Source organism: Podarcis pityusensis, assembly GCF_964106645.2.
Source record: "Podarcis pityusensis genome assembly, chromosome: 10".
NCBI lineage: Eukaryota > Metazoa > Chordata > Lepidosauria > Squamata > Lacertidae > Podarcis > Podarcis pityusensis.
This window is the reverse complement of record NC_138035.1, coordinates 70,585,976-70,612,479: the sequence shown is the minus strand read 5'-3', so window position 1 is coordinate 70,612,479 and position 26,504 is coordinate 70,585,976. Positions and strand designations below refer to the sequence as shown.

General features: G+C 41.5%; 1 protein-coding gene across 18 annotated transcripts in view; it reads left to right on the top strand.

The window, feature by feature from the left end:
- MAGI2 (membrane associated guanylate kinase, WW and PDZ domain containing 2) overlaps nucleotides 1–26,504 on the top strand; it is a 601,975-nt gene that overhangs the window by 322,458 nt on the left and 253,013 nt on the right. For all 18 annotated transcript variants that reach the window (XM_081023429.1, XM_081023428.1, XM_081023436.1 and 15 more), the window contains one exon: nucleotides 17,737–17,856. In XM_081023429.1, the coding sequence (XP_080879555.1) occupies nucleotides 17,737–17,856 (120 nt within the window). The remainder of the gene's footprint in view (nucleotides 1–17,736; nucleotides 17,857–26,504) is intronic.

Genomic DNA, 26,504 nt, shown 5'->3' with positions numbered 1-26,504 from the left:
TTTAACACATGATTGAACAGAGCCTTGGGATGTTTGGGATGTTCTGTACACGCTGCCTTGCTTCATACAATAGATGTCCCAGCAGCCAGTAAAAACGATTGCCTTCGTTTTGTACTCTCAGGTGCTTCCCGAAAGTTTTAAAAAATTGTAGCAATGTCCCCTTAGTAAATTTAAATACACCCTGTTAACACAAAGTCTTAATAGTTCCCACTGAAATAGTTTCTGTGTTTTACCACAGAGTTAGTGTGCTGCCACCAAATCCCTGTAAGCTGCTTCTGCTCCATGGCGTGGTCTCCTGTAGGTCTCACCCAGTACCTTCTCCTCCTTGAACAAATAAAAATATTAGAGCATCTGAAGGTAGTGTTGAGCACTGCATTTAAATCATGAAATACATTTCTCTTAGGGAGATACTGAAGTCTTATGTCAGGTGCCACCAAAGGATACACCTTCCATAGGAATCTCTAAATCCTTATCCAGAGGTTTCTGAACTACGACTCCCATCAATCCTGACCATTGTCATGTTGGCTGGAATCAATGAGCTTAATTCTGATTGGCTCAAATTAAGTTCTGTAAAAATAGCTAAATAAGTTTACTGACTATTCCTGGATCAGGATGACTTGATCACCATAGTCCAGGCGCTGGTAGCCTCAAGGTTGTATTTCTGCAATGTGTTCTACTTGGGATTAACATTGAGGTAGGTTTGGAGGCTGCGGCTAGCACAAAATGTGGCTTCTAGGATGTCTTTGTGTAGCAAAATTAACGTTTGAGGCTGAAGGAAATATCCATGGGGTGGTGAGAAAACAAAGGGTGTTTATTGCTAGCAATAAAGGCTCAGTGGAATCACTCTCCAAAAGCTTGAGCAAGCCAAGCAATACATATGCATAAACTTCCTCCAATCTAAAGTTACAACACAATACTAATTATACCATGTATGGTCTTTCCTTCATTACATATTCATTAGGCAAGGAAACAAATGTCTCTCTCTCTCTAAGCAGCCCCCACTGCACATGGTCTCTTTGCATTCCTTTCTACCTGAGGGGGTTAGCACATTTGAGCACAGCACATCTCATTGTCAAACGTAGACACTTAGGAATGTTGTTTACAACCTTGGGACCAAAGCTGATCCTAGCACAATATAAGGCACTACAAATAAACAATAGACACAAGGCCTCTAGCCTTGCTAGTTAGCTGAGCTTATAGGTCTCTATGTGCATCATTTGGGATCTGGGATCTATACAGGCTGCCAATCTACTATTGGGCCAAGTTCAAGGTTTTGGTAGTAGCATATAAGACCCTATGCAGCTTACGACCAGGTTCCTTACATACCCAGTAGCTTGCTGTGTTTTGCAAGAGAGTCTCTCTTTGAAGTCTCCTAAAATAGAGCAATTGTAGAAGGGTTTTCAGTGTAGCTGCTCCTGATTTGTGGAATAGCATCCATGTTGAGCTATGACAGGCACCTACTGTTTGCTGTTTCCCAAAACAACTTCTTCCTGGCCCTGTGATCCACAAGAAGGGTTACTTCTCCCAGACATGCCAGTGTTGTATGACTTGGATCCTAACTTTCCTTCCATGAATGGAGCACAGTTCTCATTCATAGAATAGGGTTTTCCTGCCTCCCGCTTCCCTCTGCAGCTCCCTGTAACTCTTTTCCTGGAGGTTGAGGTAACCCTTGAGAATGACACGTGTGTCTTACAAGAATGAGGAAGCAAGTCAAGAGGCAAGCCCCATGTGGGTTTGGGGGAGAATCTCCAATCTCCTCTCCGATCTGCATGTGCTGTAATTCTGTATGTGCTGCCCAGATTGTGTTGCTTGTGAAATGTAGCCCCTTAGTCTGCAGCATCCAAAAAGCTGTATTGATGGTCATGGCATTACAAGGCCAAGGGCAGGAATCTGATAGTACTGCTTTTGTGCATCTTTTTTGCTTGCCTCTCTTTGTTAGAAATGTAACCCTGAGCCCCTGAAGCTCCCTCCCACTTTGCACAACATTCTTTTCAAAGTAGCTGTGGAATAAAATGCTTTGATAAGTGTTGTTTGCTCCAGCACCGTGCAGCTGGAAAGCAAAGGAGAATACAGAATACCACAAATAAAAGATGTCATATATGTATCTTCTTAGTACACAATGTACTCTGGATGCCACTATTAACTAAAAGCCCAGTCAGGCTGCCAGTAATGTCAAGTGCAATTTAACTGCAGGGTATTGGCCTTACGTCTAATGTTTTCTCTCTTTCCCAGATGGGCGGCAGGAGGGAATCAATATAGAGATTCTTGTAGATGATAGTCGTTCAGCAAGTGCTACCAGCAACAAATCCAGTTGCTCGTGGTCCCAAGGCCATAAAACATTTTTCAGTGTGAGCTGGGCCTGGAAACAATCAAGGCATTGTAGAAATTGAGGAAAATGGAAGCTGCACATGTAATAATATGCAGAATTTGGTTGTGATTTGGAAATCACACACAGGACAAAGAGCTGTGTGTTCCATTTCACACGCACGCTGGGGATTCTCCACCCCTCTCCCTCCTGCAATCCCTCAGGGGACAAAACAGGGTAAGAGGAGGCCAATTCTGATTCTTAATTTGCAGCATCATTAGAAATGTAGGCAGCTAAAAAAAAAAAAAAAAAGCAGAGACATTATCTTGTCGACAAAGATCTGTAGAGTTAAAGCTATGGTTTTCCCAGTATGGAAATGAGAGCTGGACCACAAAGAAGGCTGATCGCTGAAGAATTGATGCTTTTGAATTATGGTGCTGGAGGAGACTCTTGAGAGTCCCATGGACTGCAAGAAGATCAAACCTATCCATTCTTAAGGAAATCAGCCCTGAGTGCTCACTGGAAGAACAGATCCTGAAGCTGAGGCTCCAATACTTTGGCCACCTCATGAGAAGAGATGACTCTATGGGGAAAAAACTCTGATGTTGGGTAAGATTGATGGCATAAGGAGAAGGGGAAGACAGAGGACAAGATGGTTGGATAGTGTTATAGAAGCGACCAACATGAATTTGACGAAACTCAGAGAGGCAGTGGAAGACAGGAGTGCCTGGTGTGCTCTGGTCCATGGGTCATGAAGAGTCAGACACAACTAATTGACTAAACAACAACAACAAGGTGGGCATCCAGGCCTGCTGGTTTTCTTTCACTTCTAAGATTTGGGAGCAAAGAGGGGAGGACCTAGCTGTTGTCCAGCTACTGTCAGTATGCTACCAAATTTAAAGGCAGCTGTGGAACATGCTTTCAAGTGATTCCTTCCTACCCCATCCATATCAAAAGGATAGTGAGCCAGCATGAAGTATTCAGCTTCTCCCCAACTTCAAACCTGATCTCAGAGGAGGAGCAATGGGAGTGGGAGCGCCCCCCTTTCCAGCAAGCAGACACCTCAACTTGCCCTCTGTCTCTGGTAACCCCATTGGTCAGGTTCCTCCTCTTTGTCAACTGAAGCCCAGCCTGAACCCCATAGACCTCAATAACAATAATTCTGAACCAAGCTGGCCCCTGTCTGAATAGCAGTTTTCCCATATCCCATTTTCAAATTTCAGTGAGTGGTCCTATTTTTGTTTATTTTGTGCGTTGGTTCATTTCATTCTTGTCTCTCTCTCTCTCCTTCATTCTCCTTTCCTAGTTTATTTATCACACTGTCGACAAATTTAAGTGCCCTTTCTCTTCATCTGAAGTATGTCAATATTTCTTGCCTCGTTTCTCAAAAGCAGCACATTAATGCATATTTTTATAGTAGCACACTTTTTCACCTCATATTTCACTGCATTAATGGTGAATGATATCTCTTCTCCAGGCAAAAGAAATACAGAGATTTCTCTCTCTATTGTGTTTTATTGTTGAACATGGAATTTAAGGTGTTAGCTTATTTAAGTCAGCACTGTTTCCAGAAGAAGGGGGTTGGGGACATGCACGTATTGTATTTTTGCTTTATTATTATTATTTATTAAATTTGTATATCACCCTATGCCCGTAGATCTCAGGGCAGTTCACAATTTAAAAAACCCAGAAAATACATAATAAAAACAAAAATGAAGACAACCCAATAATACCCCCTTCCCCAACACATTTTAAAAGGGCATTGGATCTCAATCAGCCAAAGGCCTGGTTAAAGAGGAATGTTTTCTCCTGGCACCTAAAGGTGTATTATGAAGGCACCAGGCGAACCTCCTTGGGGAGCGCATCCCACAAACAGGGAGCCACTGCAGAAAAGACCCATGTTCATGTTGTCGCCATGCGGACCTCTTGCGGAGGAGGCACACTAAAAAGGGCCTCCGAAGATGATCTCAGGCACACATTTATCAAGGTACTTGGAAGTACTCCTTCAGAACAGTGAGTCTTACTTCTAAGTCGGCGTTGTTGTTGTTTACTCAATTTATATACTGCCCTTTATCAGAAGATCCCAGGGTGGTGTACAACATTAAAAACACACTGCAGAACATAATGATAAAAACATAGAAAAAGGCTAAGGAAATTGATATTTTATTATTTCAAAATTAATGGTGATAAAATAATAGCTTTGGTCATGTTCATTCAAATTGTTACACTTACAGGGATATGTTTTTTCTTTAAAAGCGCCATTTGGAGGTAAATTGAGGTATAGGAGGTATTTGCTCTTAATTGAAGAGAATCATATGCTAGTACACCCATTCATGAGTGTACATTTTCAGCTTATATGAAGATGGAAGAGGTGAGCTAATAATCTAAAAGTGCACTAAGCAGACATGAGCCTAGTTATGACTTGCCATTAACAGGCCTGATTCACACTTAATGCTCGAGAGAGAGAGAGAATATAAAAGAGGAAGGAAGGAAGGAAGGAAGGAAGGAAGGAAGGAAGGAAGGAGTACTGGCTGAGTTTATGTCCATGTAAACCTCTTGACTGAAGAGTATATTTACTTTTTTAAAAAAGACTGTGAGATTCATCCTAACTAGAAATGTCTGAATTTGCAAAGAATGAAATCTTAACAGAAGCCTTTGAGGCTTACAATGAGAATCATTTCTCACCTTTTGCAGCCTGTGAATTGGATTTGAAACAGAGCCCTGAGACTAAAATTGGGAGTTTTTCTGAGCCACTGAGCTACATCTGATTGTTGATGATTAGAACCTAATTGATCCAAAACTGGGTTAGCCAAATGACATCTCACCGATATAGGTGCAACCATGTTTCTGATAAGCTGCTTGCGAGGTAAATGGTGCTGAGGTAATTGATTCCTGGCTGATTTCTCAACTATATTTTTTTGAAGGGAATGTGAGGAACCTAAGAGAGGGGAGCAGTTTTATCTAAATAACTTCAACTATCATTATCTACGTTAAAGCACCTTTACTAAACAGCTTTAGCTAAAGTGGCTCAATTCGAGTCAAAGTGCTTCAGCTGCAGGGGTCAGCAAACTTTTTCAGCAGGGTCCACTGTGCCTCAGACCTTGGGGGGAGGGCGGACAATATTTTGAAGAAAAAAATGAATGAATTCCTATGCCCCACAAATAACTCAGAGGTGCATTTTAAATAAAAGGACGCATTCTACTCATGTAAAAACACACTGATTCTCAGACCATCCACGAGCCAGATTGAGAAGGCGATTGGGCCGGATCTGGCCCCTGGGCCTTAGTTTGCCCACCCATGAGCTAGAGTATGCTTTTGCTCTGGTTCCTGGTTCTCACACTTTGCCTTTTGTTTTGTCCTTGCCAAAGAAGGTGACTGGGGAGACCAAGCCAAAGGACAAAGAAATCCTATGAATGCAGAGCAGCTTAGTGTCTCTCAGAAGAAGAAAATGTTGGACTTGTACTCTGCTGCCACACTGCATAACAACATAAAACTCATGCTTTAAACAGAAATGTCTAGTTGGGTTGGGATGAGCATAACAAATATGACACCAATACATTTTCGATATAGATTATTTGTTGTTTGTACATTGCTACATGGCAGAAGTTATACCCTGCTCTCAATGAGCAATATCTCTTTTTTATTATTAGCTTGTTTTGCTAATGCTGCATTTGCACATTCTTCAGTGCTAAGAACATATTCAGCTTAACTGAATGGGTAATGTATCAAACTGCCACAGGTTATCCTAGAATCCACACACTGAGATCAGGAGCTCCCTATGTTATCAGGAGCATGCACAGTCACAAAAGACACACTTCCTTTAGAAGTTGAGGTGAAGTGCTCAACTTCTAAAGAGAGCTTTTAGTTCTGCAAGAATTATGAGAACTCTTGACACACAAATGTGTTGTTTTCTTGAAGGAGGGGAGCAGACATGATTGAATTTCTTTGCAGCTACAATTTTATCTAAATATTTTCTCACTGGACTTAAAATTAATTAAACCCTTTAATCTCTAATTTGTGATGTTATAAAGCACAATAAATTTTAAGAAGAGAGCAAACATAAATATTAAGTGTAGTTGGTTTCATGTATTATTTTTATATAGTCAAGGCTGTATAAGCTCATTAAAATAAGTCTTAACATTTCATTTAGTTTTGTATGCCACATTGAAGTTTTGAGCATGTACTAGATGTCTAACAAACTTCTAAATAATTATTTTGTAGTATAGATGCAGGTATTTATAGATGTTGATCTTGGCATATTTTAGTAATTCCATTTTTCTGTGGAAGGTGTTGTACACAATCCCTTCCGTCACATATTTTTTCTTTACAACAATCCTGCGAGGTAGGTTCAGCGAAGAGGTTGTAGTTGGTTCACGGTGACTGGTATATATGATGTCTCTGTGTGTGGTGAGATCAAACGCAGGAGAGGCTTCCTGATGTGGAATAGGATGTCCCTACTTTCATCTGAGAAATGTTGGAGGGTATGCTAAAGAGAATTCCCCAGTATGATGTCTAAGCTTGGAGGAATTTTGGTTAATTTAAGCTATGATTTGTTAATGAGCCAGGATATCATAAACTACAGTTAGGTACAAACTTGCTTGAACAGCACACTGGAGAATGATTAACTACAGTTTGGCATCATGTCCCTAAAGGACTACTGTTGATTTCAAGGAGATAGAAGCATCTACTTAGTTTAAATCAATGGGCTAGATCATTTAGGCCACATTGTGCATACCAGAAGGCAACAACCGCACCCCCCCTTTTTATATAAAAAAGAAACCTGACCATTGCAAAACATTTTAACAACTGGCAACCCAGTCAGATGGCCGGCATATACATAATAATTAAATAATAGTTAGTAGTAGTAGTAGTAGTAGTAGTAGTAACTCATGCCTTGAGTTCCTTCTAAGCTGCTTCTTACCCTACATTTTGGACAGCGCTGGGGCCACTGTTGCCTCCCAGCCTTCATTGCAGTGCAACATGTCTCTGTTTTTCCTGCAGAGAACAAAGAAACCTCTTTCCTGTCTGTCTCTTGCAATCTCTAATATCCAACTTTTCTGTAACGCTTTTAAAATACATTACTGAAAAAGGACCCTAGAGGAGGGCACTTTATGAAAGGATTTTGGGGCACCTGTAAATTCAATTAAAGGAAGCTCTGTCTTTTACAGATGGTTGCTATTAGCTTCTCTGAATCACTTGCATTATACTTTCTTTTGAAATGGCAATTTGCAGATTGAATTTCTACCAAACATCACTTCTCTTCTTTTCATCTTTAACTGAGGAGTCACAAGCATTTAAACGCCAAGCCTCCTCTGTTGCTCTTAAATATTGAAAATCACACAATTACCCCAAAACTATGTAGAGCACATTTTTACTGTTCTTCTGCAATGTAAAAAGCTGTATTCATTTCATTCCTATATACCAACATACTGTTACAAATACATACCCGCATACATGTACACACGTGACAATAACCTTCGATGCTTGATTTAACTCAATGAATTCACTTCACACCTCTTACTATTAAGGTTCTTTACCCTGTGAATATTATATATTAACATCTTGAAAAGCCTTCTTGGCAAAGATAATGGAATAAAGATGTTTTATGGGTTAGGAACAGAGCTAAGAATGAGCTCCTTTGTAGATGGGTTTAATCTTCGGTCAGGAGTACTCTTGAAAGTAGATTCATTGTAGGTGGAATTGGGAGTTTGCCAACAGCACAAAGATGACTCAATTAACACTTTGATTGCTAGCCTGAAAGTCATGGCGTTTGATCTAAAAACCATGAATGGAAAGCAAATCACTACTAGCATTCCACACTAACAGAGCTGTTCAGTTTGTGAAGGTCCTTTATGTATGTATTACAGAAGTTCTCGTCTTTCAGTTCCACTGTTTTCATGTATTTCAGTGCAAGGTATAAAACGGTCTTTCACATGTCCTCCACATTTCAAAGGGCACTATTGGATCAAACCTGTGCTATATGGTCATGAAAATGCCCAGCAGATCAGTTCTGGCCCTGACTTGCATTGTTATCCTATGAGGATACCACCCTTGCTGCCTGAAGTGGAGCAAAGCTAAGCCATGCCAGTCTGCACCAGTTGCAGATTGGTGCAATATAGAAGCAGAGAATTGTAGGGCTGGAAGGGACCCTGAGGATCATCTAGTACAACCCACTGCAATGCAGGATTCTCCCTTCAAGCATCCATGGCAGATGACAAGATTCTTAGCAAACAAATAAGCAAAGGAATCGACTGCTCCTAAAGAAGCCTGCTTTAGACCTTTTGGATTGGAACTGCTATTGGACAGTTGCCAAGGCCGCCTTTGGGGGGAAGTGGTGGAGACTAGGGATGGGTGATATGTGGTTTTCAACATCATGATGTATCACTAGCTAAACATCGCAATATACTAATATATTATGATGTCTGAAATAAGGATGGCTGGCTTCATGGTTTTTCCTGCATTGTGTTCTTGTGATTTGCTGCTCCCTGCATGAGGCAGGCGAGAGCTGAGCTGGCAGAGTTAATAGGGGCTGCAGGAACCAAGAGAAGCATTGGCTGGCTTTATTGTTTTCTCCACATTGTGATTTTTGCATAGCACACACACGAACACACACATCATGATTCATAATATATTGCCAGGCCAAAAATTATGAAACCGATATCACAATATGGACTTCAAACTGGTTTAGTGTTTAGTGTGACAGCACCAATGCTTTTGAACACCCAGCCTATTGACTTCAGGCAGGCATCTTCACTGTATTCCTTTTGGTGCCTGCTGAAGAAATTCTTATTTAGACAAGGCTACTAAAAGGTTGTGGACGCGGGTGGCGCTGTGGTCTAAACTACTGAGCCTAGGGCTTGCCAGTCAGAAGGTCATGATTCGAATCCCTGCGACGGGGTGAGTTCCCGTTGCTCGGTCCCTGCTCCTGCCAACCTAGCAGTTCGAAAGGACGTCAAAGTGCAAGTAGATAAATAGGTACCGTTCCGGCGGGAAGGTAAATGGCGTTTCCGTGCCCTGCTCTGGTTTCACCAGAAGCAGCTTAGTCATGCTGCCACATGACCCGGAGAAACTCTGTGTACAAATGCCAGCTCCCTCGGCCTGTAAAGCAAGATGAGCACCGCAATCCCAGAGTTGTTCGCGACTGGACTTAATAGTCAGGGGTCCTTTACCTTTACCTTACTCAAAGGTTGTAGGAGTTTGAATTTGTTTTAGCCTATTTTTTTGCAGTTTTAACCTTCTGTATGTTTTTAATTATGGTTGCAAAATGTTTAATGAAAATTTTATTGCTTTATTTTTTTTTGGTAACTGCATTGAGGTTTTATCTCCAATCAAGTGGCATATAAATCTTAAGAAAGAAAGAAATGTTATATCAAATTAGGACCATTGGTCCAGCTAGCTGAGGACTGTGCATGCTGCGTAGGGTTTCAGGCACGAGTTTTCCCCAGCCCTTTGTGGAGATGCCAAGCATGGGACCTCTTGCATACAGAGTATGTGCTCTGCTCCTGAGCTACGGTCCTTTTGAAAGTCTTTCAGATGCAGGCATCTGAATGCAGGCTATTGATTTTTGCTTCTCTGGGTATTTTATTATGCCCCTAAGAATAACTGGGCCTATGGAAGTCAAGCTGAAAATGAGGAGTATATGTATATGTCATTACACAATACGGTCCCAGCATATTGCTCTCTAAGACCCAGTTCCTACATGCAATGACTATCAACACACTTGTTTTCATTGCTTGGGGGGCTGCCTGGGACAGGATGTCAAGGGGACATTTATTTGAACTGTGATGGTGTATCTGTATCCATTACATGCACATCATGTAATGGAGCCCCAGTGTGGCCCCTCCCTTTTTCATTGTAACTCTCGGCTGGGGAAGGATTTCTAAACTTTTATGGTGTTGTGTTTTACTCTCTTACTCAGAGCAAGTATCATAAACACTTGGAGCTTCCTGCCTTGTAATACATGTAAAGTCAGTTTCCTTGAAAATAATGTTCACTCTTTGTGCCATCTGGGAGTCTAGAAGAACAAGACAAATGCAGAATACCTCTGTTTTATGTTCTTCTGACAGAGATGAGTAGAAGTTCTCAAACAGTTTTATTGCTTATGGCAATATTATCCCTATATAAAGTAGCAAAGCAAGCAAAAAAAGCTCATTAAATATTGTTGAGGTTTGCTGTGGCAAGGTGTATTCAAGGTCATACTAAGGTTGCATCTGATGTTTATTAAAGATTAGCAATCTAATTCTGCAGGAGCCCTCTGGCTATATTAAGGCATGATAAGACTTGCATACATCTGTCAGTAACAAGCTGTTTCAACTGCAAAACATGCATTCACTCCAGATACGTGTCCAGCAAAACCAAAGAGCATCATATACTGAGGAGATTTCCTTGCAGTCCTTCTTGCTATAAATTTAACAGTAAAGATGTATCTTTTACTAAGGCTTTTCTTCACTTTAAGAGTTTATTTTTCTGTGCTTGGAAATGGCACTGAAGGCCTCTCCATATGATCAGTCAAAAAGCAAGCTCCAGCCTTATTTTAGGCTTCTGCACAATGTGCTCTGCTTGCTTAAGGGAATTGGACTGAAGTGCCATCGGTATGCCAGTGACACCCATGACATGTCAATCAGGACAGGCAGTTCTGGTGCTGGGCTGTTGCCTGGAGGTAGTAATGGGCTAGATGTGAGCCACTAAACTGAAACTGAATCCAGACAACATAGAGATATTGTGTGTTGCAGGCTCTCAAGTCTGAGAAATGCATAGATGACTGGTTCTAGATGGTGTTGCACTCCCCGGGGGGGGGACGGGACCACTACCTAGCTTGGTGTTATTCCTTGATCCAGTATTGCCACTTGACACATAGGTCATTCTTTAGATCAAGTGATCTAGTAATGGCTGGTTCACCAGCTTTGGGCCTTTCTGGATGGGGTAGTCTGGCTACTACGGTTCATGCTCTTGCAACCACCAGATTGGACTAGTACTGTGTCTCAATGTAGGACTACCCTTGAAGACTGTTTGGAGGCTTCAATTAATACAGAACACAAAGTGTTAATGGGCATCATATTAAACCAGTCCTTAAATATCTGCACTGGTTGACAATATGCTTCCAAATCAATTTAATTTGTTGGAGCTGTGCTGCTGGAGCTGCCCCCCTTTTTAAGCAGTCACATCACAGAAATAATAAGGGCTGTGTATTTTATCCCGCGCATTGACCGTGAGTTACAGATTCAAAAGGGGGGGCGGTCTCTGCATATCTCACTGTAGCATTTTATGAACCCAGCAGTGCCCCTACACAATTGCAGGAGCGGTGATGCTACCAGCTGTCTGAATCAGTTTTGATGGGGAAATGTGTGGCCTGTGCACAAACAAAAATATGTGTATTATGCAAGGAACAGCTTATGCATAAACTCCTTGAGAAGCTCTAACATATTTTTCCTGTGTTCTATCCTTTGACATCTCTCTGCCGCATAGAGCCATGTCTGCTAAGAAAGGCACCCCCCCCCCAAAAAAATATGCATCTCATTTTCTAATAATCACTAACAGTATTCACATGAGAGACATAGCAAATGTTCAGAGGTAGCGAACACATTTGCATAAGTAAATGAGTGTGCAAGCAGTCACTTCCAGCAGACATTATCAAGTGCTCTAAGTACTGACAAAGATAGTAAGACACAATTTCCTGTACAAAGACCACAAAGTAAATTGTATCTGTTGCATGAATGCAGGGCAGTTTGCTGAACTCATTTGTCCAGCAACGCTACTCATATTTTCAAAACCAATACAGATGGTTGTATTTCAGTAAAACTAGGCTCTGTGCTTTTCCCCATGGTCCGTGGATGAAAGCCACTTTTCAGACATTGGAAGGTCACAGTCAAAGCAATTATTTTAACATGGTGGAAAACATGACACTAGAGAGGGCATAAGCAGTATGTCACATGTATTGAGGCTTTGACGTGATTCCCTGATTCCCTACTAGGTTACAAGTATGTACCTGGACTCACAAGTACACAGCCGTCACTCATGTATGTCTATAGAAACACTGCTGAGAGGTTTAGACTCTTTTGCTGGAGGTGCAATGTGCGCTTGTCTATGAGTATGAATTTTACAAGAACCTCTCACTTGGACGAATAAAGAAGCTTGGTTTATTATACAATATCTAAGTTACAGGGTATATCAATGCGGCTTCAGACAGAAAAATTCTGCAATACATACTCACCTTGATCTAAACAATGACAGTGTCTTAACTGTTTCCAAAGCAGTATACTTGTCCTTAAAGCAAAGCAGAAGGGTGCTGATTCCTGGGGAGTGCTGGGTAAATTCCGTCCTGTTGGAGCTGGAAGAGCTGACTGCCTACTAGCAGAGCCAATTGCCTATCTGGGTTTTTGCAATAATATTCTTCCTAATAGGGCAGAGAGAGGCTTTGAAATGAACAAGTCCTGCTCCTTTCTCACCATTGCCCATTCTAGTGAGAAAATGACCGAAAACTGGTCATCCTGCTTGCTTCTCACTCTGTGTGTTTTGCTTAACAAAAAAGTGAAAGATGGTGATAGTGAGCCTTTAACTGAACCTGGCCATCTCTTTGTTTGCTCTCTGCCTGCAAAGTACCTTTGTGGATGGCTCCCATTGAGGAGTTGAGTATCCTGTCTTTTTCTTTGGCGATCACTCCTAGCTGAGGAAGATTGTCTTCGATAAACACAGTTTTAACAGTGAGTCCGTAAGTGGCTGTGGAGGCCAATTCTGGATCCACATGTTCTTCCACAGTGGGGACATAGGTTTCTGGGTGGGAGTTGATCACGGAGAGGGTTTGCCAAGCGTGCCTTCCTCTTAGTGTGTTTCTCCTTTTCGTCCTGAGTTTGAGTGTCTTCAAAACCCATGGCACTTTTGGTAAAGGCTGTTCTCCAATTGGAGCTCTCGCAGGCCAGTGTTTCCCAATTGTTGGTGTTTATATTACATTTTTAAAGATTTGCCTTGAGATAGTCTTTGAACCTCTTTTGTTGACCACCAGCATTATGCTTTCCATTTTTAAGTTTGGAATAGAGTAGTTGCTTTGGAAGACAATAATCAGGCATCCACACATGACCAGTCCAATGAAGTTGATTGAGGTGAGGCTGGTATCAAGCAATGTTCAAGATGAAAACTCTCATGTCATATTAAGTCTTGTCAGTCTTGTTACTTATGCCATGATCTACAGAGATAAATCATAAGTTCGGATTCACACTCTTCTGTTCACAGCTGTGGCTGCTCACCAAGGGAGCTAATCAGAGGAAGAAACTGCTGGTTTGCCAAGGTAGTTTGACACCCAGCCCTGTCCACGTTTGGCTGTGTTTCTCATTCAAGCTGAAATATTAATACTGTAGGACAAAATCCCAGTGATCCAGTGGTCTTCTTTGGAGTGAGTCCAGGATGGTCTATCTAGCAATGCGCACCAGTCTTGATCCCCTTCTTTTCAGCATTCACTTATGTTTAAGTGTGATTTTTAATGCAACTGCTGCACCAATTTCTAATTACAGTGGTACCTCAGGTTACATGCGCTTCAGGTTACAGAGTCCGCTAACCCAAAAATAGTACCTCGGGTTAAAAACTTTGCTTCAGGATGAGAACAGAAATCGTGCTCCGGCGGTGTGGCCGCAGCAGGAGGCCCCCATTAGCTAAAGTGGTGCTTCAGGTTAAGAACAGTTTCAGGTTAAGAACAGACCTCCGGTACGAATTAAGTACTTAACCCGAGGTACCACTATATTAATCAAGTACCTTGTGCTTAAACTAACTATATCTATTTTGTTGGAAAAATCATACTAATTGCAACAATAGCCATTTACGCAGTTTGCCTCAAGCATTCTAAGTACTCCACATCTATCATGTCATTAATCCTCAGAACAGCCCTATTGCTGATGTGGAGCTGATGGGGAGAGAAAAAGTGGCTTGCCTTAAGGCCACCAAGAGACTTAACATCTAAATTTCTTGTTGGCTCCCCGTGAGACTCTTTGTGGTTGCACCCTCTACCTGCTTTCAGAAGCCCTAGGCACAGTTTCTTCTTCTTGCATAAACAAGAAGAATGTCTGGAGGTTGGTTGTAAACCCTCTTTTCCTCCACCCTTCTAGTTTATCGTGTGCTGGCTGGGAATTGGGATATTTCCTGTCTGAAGGATTGCATCCTCCACTCCCACATTCTAAATGCCTTAGAAACAACTAAGAAACAAAAGGCGTATAAATTATACAGCTCTCCCATGTGGATGGCTTTCAGCTTCCCATCTGCCACACAGAGAGCCCAGAGATTGTCATGGTGTCAGCAAATTGAGCATATAATTCAAACTAGTTGGGAGTACAACCCAAACAAGCAAATTCCAAGTGTCAGGGGGGAAAGGAAGTATTTGAAGACAAAGTAACCCCTCAGGCTTGGAAAACGGCAGTACTCCGCCTGACCTCCTAGCAACTGTTGTGGTGGGGGCAGGGTCCTGAGGAATAAGGTCATCAGCTCCAGATATCTTGGCCCCAAATGATTTGAGCCTAAACAGTCGTTGGATGCTATGTTATGACACTGGGGAGCTTAGAGCAATGGTAACATGTTCAACATACCAATATAGCTCTTGCACGCCATGTCAGCCTAGAATTCTTTATTTAGCAAAGTGGGTGGGGAAGTATTGCTTCCGGTAGAAGATCAGAAAATATATACTTTGAAATGTACAGGGCTATGCCAATTTAAGTACATCAAAGTTAGTTTAAACAGTTTCACTTGGTTTGATTGTTTATTTAAATCATTTTTACTTTGTGGCTTATATGAGATAAATAGCATACAAGACAGTCCCTGCCCTTAGGTTTACAATCTAACAAAAACAATAGAAAAGGGAAAAAGGAAGGAGGGGTGACAACTCAAGCACCAGTTCCTGATGGGGAACTTATGGCTTGTGGGGTCTTTTTTATTTTACCATGTCCTTCCGCCTCTTCTTCTTCAAGTTCTGCACTGGCTAGAAAGAGGAGGACGAAGGAGGAAACAGCTGATCGCGAAGTTCCATTCTAGATTGGCATGGGCATAGCTGGGGGGACAGTATTTGCCCCCTAAATCAGTAAAAATCAATACAAATCTGTGGTTCTGCCTCCCTAACAAAAGCTTGCCCTCTCCCGACAAAACCCCTGACTATGACCATGTAGATTGGGAGGTAGGGAGGCTTTAGCCCTTTGCTCCCCATTGTGAGCCCAGTGTAGATCAGACCTCTCACACCTGCAGCTTCCATTTCCAGAAATGATCCCTTGAAACAAATGAATCCAAATACATGCAAAGATTGTCAAAAGCTATCAAGGTCCCAGATGTAGGGATGAGAGAGAAATTTAATGACGACCTACCTATTTTGTGTTTCTCAATAAAATGCACATATGCTTTGAAACGGGCACTTCTGTATGTTATGTGCAAAAGTTTTGCCAAGAGTGTGAGCTCAATTGTGTTTGTCTACTAAGGGCATTATGTGAGGTTTTTGACCCCACCTGCTGCTGGAGTTACCACCCAGTTAATGCAGCAGTCAGGCTGAAATGTGGTTGGTCTCTCAGCAGCAAGTGTGCTGCTTGCCCCTGCAACTGAGGGGGCCGAGGCAGCATGCTGTGCAATGTGCCGACGTCATGCGCACATGCCGCGGGGCATGCTAATGTCACTCATGGACACTGCGTGATGTGCTGACACATCATGTGCACACTGTGCGGCTTGTGCTTATGGCAGGAGCATGCCACAGGGCATGCACGAGCATGCACAACTGCCATGGAATTTTGAGGGGGCTAGGCTCCCTCCTTGAAAATTTTGGGGGCCCTCAGTCCCCTGCCCCCCAACATGGCGACCCTGGTCAGCAGGGTAAACAGACTGTGCCGCATATTTATAGAGGTGCGCTTGCACCTGCTAGGCTCTCCTTGCATATTTGTAAATAAAATAAATATAACACCAATGGGTATGTCTCGAGGATGTGCTCTTCTAAAGGCAAATAAATCCTTATTGTGTTATCCCTGAAACTAACCAGTTGGAGAAATTGGGACAGTATACCAGTAACTCTTTTTTAAAGTGTATGGGTAATAATGGCCCTTTGTAATTCACTTGTGTTTTTATTGTGTTGTAGCTACCTGGAACCACACTTCCCTTTAATTGCTCTGAGCAGCTACAGCAACATCAGGGTTATGAAGTGCTTTCACAAAAGATGCAAATTACACGTTGAGAGACAGAGAGTGAGCGAGCGAGAGAGGCTTGATTTTGAATAGCAATTGCTTTTCAGCATCAAATGTGGCGGCAGCATTATAAATAGTACGGTGTCACTTAGTGCAGAATAATAAAGACAGACTGTTGCATTATTTGTCAGAATTGGCACACTCATGGTACCATCAGATTTTTCAGCCAGCGAAGTTGAGGAATTGGCCTTATCATGGCACAGCTAGTAGACAATCCCAAGTAGTCCAAAAGTGCTTGTTGATATAATGACAGCAAATGGTTTCACTGCTCAGTTAAGGGAGGAAATAGTCCCGCCCCCAAAGCCATCTAAGTAGACTAATAGTGTGATCCGAGGAAAGGGAGATTCTGGTGACAAAGGTTCCATTAAACTGAATGGGGGGTGAGCTGGGACTGGCAGAACATGACAAAGCTTAGGTTTTAAATTTACAAACCCGTCACAGCTGCAAGTCAATTGGGGATATGGAAAGCATTTTGTTATACATCATGTCCTCATGCTGTCTTCCTCGAAAATGCTTTTGCAGCATGCATGTGATACCATGGTATCCCATAAACCATTGTGGGAGTCACATTCAGGGATGATTCTTGGTTCTTTCCCATTTGAAATGGAACTAGGGGAGATTAGGCCCCCAGTGAAGCTAACTTAAGCTAAGAACAGAGAAAATGGGAGAAGAGCAAGAGGAGGAAAGACAGGATGGAGGAGATGTCTCATGTACCCACAACACTGATTTAACTCAGACGGTTGGTGAAGCTGCCAAATGGAATGATTCAGTGCTTTTTTTCTAGAAAAATATGTGCCGGTACTCACCATGAAGTTGTTGCAGTAATTGCCACTCTTTCTAACAACAACGAAAGAGGTGCTGGTACTGTACTCACTGTCAAGCCGGTCTCCAAAAGTATAGGGTGAAGCAAAGTGATGTAACAGGGAGGGATGTCATTAACTGTGACCAATAAAGCAGTACAAAAGCTCCAACTTCATCTTATATGAGTTGATGAGAGTAGAACCAGTGGAGGGCAGGAGTTTTGACGTACCCCTCCTCCGGCCGGGGGCCATGTCCACTGTCAGTAATATGCACACCTATATGTGAAGCTCTGCAATCTGCTGCAAATAAATATTGTTGTTAGCAACCTGTACTTTTTACGAAACCATACAACAAACCAAACCTAAGATAAATCTTTCAGACGTCAGATGCCCATTAATGTGCATAATAGCAGTTTGTGTTTTCTTTCCTTCAAATTAGGCACTACAAGGCCTCATAAGGAGGGGGAAGTCCCTGGTGTGGATTATATTTTCATCACTGTTGAAGATTTTATGGAACTAGAGAAAAGTGGTGCTCTTTTAGAAAGCGGGACATATGAAGGTAAGCTGCGTTCTTTAATTGCAAAATCTGCTTTATGTTTTCATTATGTTTTCCTCCATTTTCTGGAATTACATTAGGACATCCCATTAGATTGTATCATAGCACCCATTATCTTAAATTTATGAGCAGCCAGATGGTAGTTGTGAAAGTATTTTTTTCCCTATGAAATATCTAAATGCAAATGGGCTCAATTTAATTGGAATTCATGTCAGTTAAGGGGAAGGGAGAATAAAAAGTGAAAGCTAAAGCACTCAGCACTCAGCGAAGTTAAGGCATTAAACAAGTTTTTTATTTAATTAACGAAATAAGGTATAATAGAACACATACAAAAAAGACAATGTCCTTGGGGAATAATTCATAAATTGTATAAAACAAATATTAATAAATTAAAGCATTAAACCTGAGTCAAAAGGATTCCACAAGGTCAGAGAATCAAGGGAGTTAACAAGTATACCTTTATATTTGTATCTGAACATTTGGGTGATGTTCAGGATGGAGGCTGGGGCCGTCTGCACAGGTGCATGTGTTCATTCCTGTCTTCTGAACACAGCAACCAGAGTCAGGGCAGTATCCATTTGGTTGTCTACCCTTCCTTTGAGATTCTTGAACATCATCATGCTTCATAATTGTTTGCGATTATCATTACACCAAAAACCTGAGCCTAACTTGCAAATGCTTCAAGCCAAGCACTGCTCATTGCAGTGCAGAGAGGGTGAATGAAAATGCTAAATTGAGGTGAGTAGTTCTACACACACACACACACACACACACACACACACACAACTGCATGGTACCCATACATTATTGACGATCTTGCAGATAATTGTGTAAACTGAAAGCTGAATCAGCAATTTTAAAATTTCATGTCATGCAGATTCTTGTAAAACTTTTTTTTTTTTTTAAGAAATAAAAATCCTAGCACCTTAACTACATGGCAAGTAGATATGGAATTTCCGCAATGGGATTTAAAACTATCTGCTTGAGAAGTGACAAGCTGGCAGCTTAATGATACCTCTAGGGTTACTGTTGATTCACCTCATGTCAAACTTGTTCAAGATAAAAAAAATAAAATTGTGTGAAATGGAAGTATGTTGCATAATACTGGAAGAGGAATGGAATGCAAATGTGCAAAAAAAACCCCAACACCATAGAAACTTGTCAACAACATGTTTCTTATAGGGCATAAATGCAGTACCACATTATATCATGTCTTTGGTCTTTTTTGACCGCTTATCCCTAGATATTATAGGTTTGCAAGCTGTGCATTAAAAACACGCACATTCTGTAGAAGTCTAATATATTGGGTAGTTTCATCTGTCTGTGAAGGAACAGTGTAGGGCTCAGATTTATAATTTAAAATCATGTTGGTTTTGCTGTCTAGGAACTTATTTTTCCCCACCAGCAGCTGGGACTGGAACTAATAGTCCCAGCCTCTCCATCAGGAAAATGACATTGGATGCACCATTCCCACCAAGGAGATGGTTCCAGGCAGCACCATTTACCCACTGGAGATGCTGAAAGGATTACTAGTCCTTTCAGTCCTGGTCTCTGACAAAACAAATACATATATAAGACATTCTACTGCAGAGGTGGAGAACTGTTTTTAGCTTGATGACTGGATCTGGAAGTGGCCCACAATTCATGAGCCATTTTCGACAGAGGGTAGGTCCAGCCACCTGCCATCATATCAGAAGTGATTGGCGCTGATAGCAAGCCACATTTTATCTGTGGGCAAGTGCAATGGGGATTCAAACCATGCCAGCAAACAGACATTTTTCCTTGGCAGACTGGCAAAGCTGTCTACAGGGCTGGTCTGCAGCAGAAAAAAAATGCCCCTTTGAAGGCATAGAGTCCAAACTGCATCTGCAAATGGACAGTTTCAAAAGGGGCTTGCAGTTTCAGGTCTTGGATGCTTTCAGCAAGACCAAGGAACAATCAAGAGCACACTTTAAGCTCCCAATGGTTCATTTTCAGATACATCTTTGCCTGTCCTGCATATGACATCAGGTGTGGGGCAGATGGCTGTAGTTTGGGGGAAATGACCTCACAGACCAAATTCAGACCCCTGCCAGCCAAATTGGGCCCATGGACTGGAGGTTTGCCACCACTGTTCTGCTGGGAGCATCTGCAGCTGCTACCTCTGCCTTTCCCTTTCCCTTACGCCAAAATGAGTTCCTTCTCATTGGAGAAGGGTGAGGTACTGGTGGTCACCGCAAGTAGGGCTGCGTTTCCCCACTTATGGGGCTGTCATACATCCAGATTTTCCAGGATTTCAAAGGCAGAATTGACACCCAGGGAGGATTTTCGAAAGGTGGCGCTTTCTCCTGGATCTTAGGCAAGTCAATTAAAAAACCATGTTATTTTGGTGGTCTTCCTAAATTTTGGGGTCTTTCTTCCCAACAACTTTTGGGGTGTCCTAGTTTTTACTTTTTGAAAAATGGCAACCCTACATAAAACAACCTTGCTTGCCCCAGTCTTCCTCATAAACATTCAGATACAGGGCTCTCTTATGTAAGAACCTTCCCTTCATTGTTTGTAATATTCCTGGTGACGGCTGCACAGTGAGAGACTAAAGTGCCATCACTTTTATACCAAAACTGGTTGCAGTATTTAACTGTCAAATATATCAAGTATATTTATTGACAAATACATCCAGAGGCTTAAAGGAACATATTACTAACATTATTTCTGTCCTGCTGACCTACCATTTAATTGTAGGATGTGGTATCTTCCAAGGAATGTTCTTGAAGGCACATTTCAAGCTAAGAAAGTTTGGACCTGAATAGCACTTGATTGCAAAACCACCTTGGAACCGTATATGGCCTAAATGCCAAAAAACACATTGCAGTGTGTTGTATAATCTTACTTAGACAAATGCTTCTGTGCTCCAAAGCATGATCCTTGGGAGGGGATAATTTGCAAATGAAATGAGAGGCTTTCCCCAGCAAAGATTCTAGGCATGTTTCCCAGCAAAGGTCATTTTTACCTCCTAGGCATGGAGTTTAAGGGGAGCAAAATTTCCTTGCCCTGCCCCCTTCTTCCCTCCTTGAGGAAGCTTAGCTATCAGATTAATATTACACTCCTTTTCAGTGTAGAGTGTAGCTTTAACTTGAGCTATCGGAGGAAGAACAAACTGTTTATATAACAAATAAATAAATAAACCTGCTGTTTTCCGGGGGGGGAGGGGAGAGAATTTGGATTTGACATCAAGACATGTCAAACCCTTTGTGGAAAATGGTCAGTGTCAGGAGACTTTCATTATTGCCACTGGCAAGTAGACACCTGACTCAGCTTACTGAAGTCATTGAAAAGTTCCTTCTCCATTTACCTCCATCTTCCTCCTTTCACTTTTCTGACAGCCACAGATTGGGGGGCGGGGGGGGGGGAGGCGGGCAAGGACTTTTTTTTTGCCTATAGAAATCTGTCAGAAAGATGTCATCTGATCTGATTCATCTGCCAGTTGATCCCACTGTTTCCTCTCCTTTCTGTTGAGGCAGTCTTCAAACCCAGCTAATGTTTAAGTGTGTGTGGTACAGACTTCATTTCTTACTTAGGAAACAAAGCTCTGTTTCCAAATTCAGCAATATTGGTCTTCACAGAAGCTGGGAGAAATGAGCAGCATCCCACTATAGCATCCATGTCAGTATCCTGTTAAATAACTTGAGATGATATTGACTGGGACCTATATATGTTGTCCAGCCATATGGGAATGTTAACATTAACCTGTTTCTTGCCAAGTATGTTATAGAGCAGGCATGTCCAATAGGTAGATCATGATCTACCGGTCGATCACTGGACGTCTGCGGTAGATCACTGGTAGATCATTCGCTCCCCCCAAAGAAGCTGAACAACTGTGGCTCCCCCTAAAAAAAAGCTCAAAATTTTACCTCCTCCCTGAAAAAATTCAACAACTTTGACCTGAACCCAAAAAAGGGAGTAGATCACTGCCAGTTTTTAACTCTGTGAGTAGATCGCAGTCTCTTGGGAGTTGGCCACCCCTGTTACAGAGTATTAAATATGCAGTATCTTCCATAGCAGATCTTCATCATCATTTTTGACTGGCTTCTCAAAGCCTTGCTCTTTCAAGGAGGAAGGCCACCGTCACTGTTTCCCACCCAACGCACACCCATAATTCAGACACACATGGTTTTCTTTCTCAGTGGCAAATGCTCCGCTGACCAGTTCCCTGGTTCCACAGGGATTTCAGGGACTGAACTGGCGATCTTCTGCGTGCAAGCCAGATGTTCTACCCCTGAGCTGCATCACTTCCCCAAGTTGAAGCAGGGACCACTGAAGTGCTTTGTTCAAGGTGCCCTTGCAATTCAGATGTCAAACAAACAAATAAATGTTACAGACATATCGATGAAGTGAAAATAATGTTGCGAGGCATACCATAATTTCAGGGTGGGATGATGCAGGTCAAGCTTGTAGTCACAGGGTATGATTTTACACAGAAAGCAGATCCTTTTAAGTTTCTCCCTCAAATTAACTTTACTTATTTGTTTACCCGGACCTATTTGTCTGCACTCTGGCAGGTTTCTCGCACAGGGTACACCTCTCTTAGGTCTGAAGTTTTCTGATTTCTGCTGCCGAAAATTTACAAATGTTTCCTTTTTTAAAAAAGACCACATGAAAAAAAAACTTACTTTAGAAGTGCTGAGCACAAAATCCCCTGGACCTAATTGCCCATATATATATTTTTTAAAAAATTCCTATTAGCATAAATGAAGGATCAAATCACTATGCCATCTCCAAGGCCTAGGTAGGGTTTTTTTTGCCCTTTTGAAATGTGTGTCAGGATCCTTCAGGCTTCGGATCCTGCCAGTCCAAGGCCTCCCCTACTGGCTGGCACTATATCTAGACCTGAGGAGCTTTCCACAGGTGTGCTACAGGTATCAGTGCCCCCTCATCACCTGAGCTCTTCTTTACCAGTACCACTTCTGCCACATCCATGGCTCCTCAGGGTTCCGTCTTAAACCTGTACTTAACCTTATTCAAGAAAAATGATTGAGAACTTGAAATAGTTAACAGGAGCTGGATCCTTCCCATTATAATTTTCTGTATCTTCAGCACTTACAGCAGTCATAGCAGCAACACTATGTAATCAGTTATTTGTTCAGTATGCAGTCATGTGCTGTACTGAAAAATGAAATTAACTTTTAATTATCCTTTCCTCTGTTTTTCCCCTCTCTCAAGAGATAACTTTGTCAATCTTGTTTGTATTATCAAACTGTGAAGGTGACTTTCACCAGTATCTTGCATGCATTTCTAAACTTCTGCAGTTTAGAGATGATTTGACAGATGGTTCTCAAACCTGCCTGAGGTGAATTTTACCTACTGTATAAATATTGATTGCCTTAATAATTGGCATTCTGTATCTCAGCATCTTAACAAGATATTTTTCTCTAACAAGCTTTGTGGCATGGGAAAATCTTGATTCAATTAGAGCAGTATTGACATATTGCCTAAAAGAGAAATGTAATGTCATCACTCCTATGAGTGAATTGCTACTCAAACATGTGCAGGGGCTGCTGGACTGAAGTTCTTTCTGCCGGAGGTCCCCTGGAATATATGAAAGCTTCACAAGAGTACCATGGCTATTTTTGCACAGCTCCAGTTCATTTTTGTGGCACTTAAGCAGGGGAAGTTGTTGAAAAGCAATTGTATTCATTTTCACCAGAACACATCAGTATGTGCTTCAAGAAGAAATCCCCTGACATTGATCCTGGGTTTAATTATAAATGGTGTAATTGGATTATAAATTGAGATAAAACAATGTGCAGTATGTATTCCATTTATGGATACAACTATTTTCTGTGGTGTTTGGCTGGAAGAGGAAAAAAGGTCTGACTTTAGTTACTTGTTTTTAATTGGATCAGGGTATTATTGCATTAGTTTGTAAAACTGATGATCACAGATGCAGAGCCAAGTGTAAGGACACCTTTTATTGGATCAACTAGTCATCTAAAATATTGCATATAAGCTTTCAATGGCACATTCTTCGTTAGGCAGTGATGTGCAGAACAAAAATAGAATCTAGAAGCTGATTTCACATATTATTATTTTTACGCAACTGTGCCCCAGGGAGTATGTCTCACTATTCCTAGAATTCACCATCCAGAGAGGTATGCGTGCCAGTTCTATACACAAATGGAATTTTCTTTTTAAAAAAAAATAATCTTTATCCCCTTCTTCTCCTTAAATAACAGCAGCAGCAGCAGCAACAACAACAACAACGTCTAAACACTGATCTGAATTTTGAATTGGTAGGGTTCAGGGTGGGAGCTGCAGTATAGAAAACAAAACACCACCCACCTGGGTTATGAGCGCTAGTGGATCTTTTTGAGCCCATTGAGTCGGCCAAATGAATGATTTCGTTAGATTTCATAGATCACAGGGGAGCCCAGCGTGGCTTCATCAGCAACTAGTTTCCCCCTCAGAAATACACTTTAAAAAGTGAGTGAAGGATGACGGGTGAGTGCTTTACATACCTGAAGGAGCATATGCTGGCAAGTTTTATTCCTTTGACAAATTCTTCTTCAGATCTCTTTCACACCTTGCCTGGCAGCTGCAGACCAGCTGATCTCACTCAGGGGATCTTGCCAATAGGGCCGCAGTTGTCGACCCTCTAAAGAATGGTACATAACACAGAGAGAGAGATCTGCTAAAAGTGTAATTTAATCCAAAATCCAGTTGTAATGTGGAAAGCATCTGCTCAGACGAAATATGCTGTAGGAATTATGAGGGATAGCATGTGAACTTTCTTGGGAGGGAGGAGGTCACAGCTCTAGGCAGTCAAATGCAAAATACAAGGCAACTTGAGAGGGTTCTCTTCAGGTGAAATTTCTGTAGGAATTTCAAGGTATATTTATAGCACTGAATTGCTGTAGGTCAGTTTTGAACCGCCCAACACACCTATCTTCTGTAGACTACTATCGACTACTAAAACTATATTTCAGTGGCTCCTCCAAGTGACTAGGAAGAGCAGTGCTTTATGCACACCCAAGTGATAAATATGAAACAAGATTTGTCTAGGCCATGACATTTTTACACATTGTTGTACTCGAAAAGTCTGGGCTGGATAATACATTAGTCCAGGTCTTTGAGGCTTACTAATATTTAGTCTTGGGAGCTGTTTTGGTTATTGAATTTATGATTGTGTATTTTAATTTGTATTTATTGTAAGGCGTCTTACAGGTTTTTAATTGGATTTTCTTTTAAGTTATGAACCACATTGGGATTGCTATGAAAAGGTGGTATTATTTAAAAGTGGGGTTTTTTAAGTAAAGTAAATAAATAAACTCATATAATACACTTCAAGGAGTGTTAGTCAGAGCTGAACTCTTGAAAACGTTATTTTCTTACATTAGGTATCTTTGTAAGATAAATAACTATTGTATCAGCAGTGAGATGGGTTTGGGCAATTTCTAAGTGAAGAAAAAGAGATGAAATGGGGGAAAACACAAACACACACACTCCAGTAAATATTTTTTTGATTTGATGTTTAGGTTTTACACTTCTCTTTTCACAGTTACAATTTACAACTGCCTTGGAAGTTCTTCACTTTTGCAAGACTTGATAATTGGGCTCAGAGAGGTCAGTGAGACACAGTTCTCCCTGGTTACATACAATATTTTTTTACCCCGGCTCAGTTTTATACCAATGTCAGTGTGGTGTAGTGGTTAAGAGCGGTAGACTCGTAATCTGGGGAACCGGGTTCGCTTCCCCGCTCCTCCACATGCAGCTGCTGGGTGACCTTGGGCCAGTCACACTTCTCTGAAGTCTCTCAGCCCCACTCACCTCACAGAGTGTTTGTTGTGGGGAAGGAAGGGAAAGGAGAATGTTAGCTGCTTTGAGACTCCCTAGGGTAGTGATAAAGCAGGATATCAAATCCAAACTCTTCTTCTTCAATGTCAAACATAATTCTGCTGAAAATTTTGAAGGCAGCGTTATGACACATCTTATATTATGTTCCTGTAGTTGGTGCTTGAATGCCTTAGTTTGCCAGCACCCATGGAAAGATGGAAATAGAGGAGTTCTTAACATTTTCAGTTTTTTTTACAGGGGTTTTCAAGGGTTTCCAGGGAGTTTGCAGGCTTTTTCAATGCTGTTCCCAATATATGTGATTTCACTTAAACTTGTGGGGCCTCAGAACATAAATGGGGAGTTGCCCTTATTGTGTTCAATCTCTGTTCTGTGCATCTACTTTGATATTTCTGCATATGGCACTGGACCTTTGCTATGTATAATGTTTCGAAACTGTGTTAGATTCTGTTTGATTTCTATTTTCTGTACGTTGCTTTGAGGTTCTTTTGAACAAAAAGCCATTAAGGAATTATGTTGAATGTGTTTCACAGTTTTATTCAGTCAGAGGACGATTGTCAGCAACTATATGTCCTCATCCTTTCATTTAGGTTTGAAGATATATATCTTACTGTGAGCTGAAAATTGATCCAGCTATATGATAGCGCAACAATCAGATCACAGCTTCACAAAACTGCTAGCTGTAATGATCATTGAATTTGCTGCTAATTTTTTTATTTTGTGAGCCAGCCCAGAGAAAGTGTCAAGTACAGGAGGAGGGTATTACAGATTAGATCAAATTATTTTTAAAAAGATTTATTAGAGCCAGAAGAACAAGCCCTAGA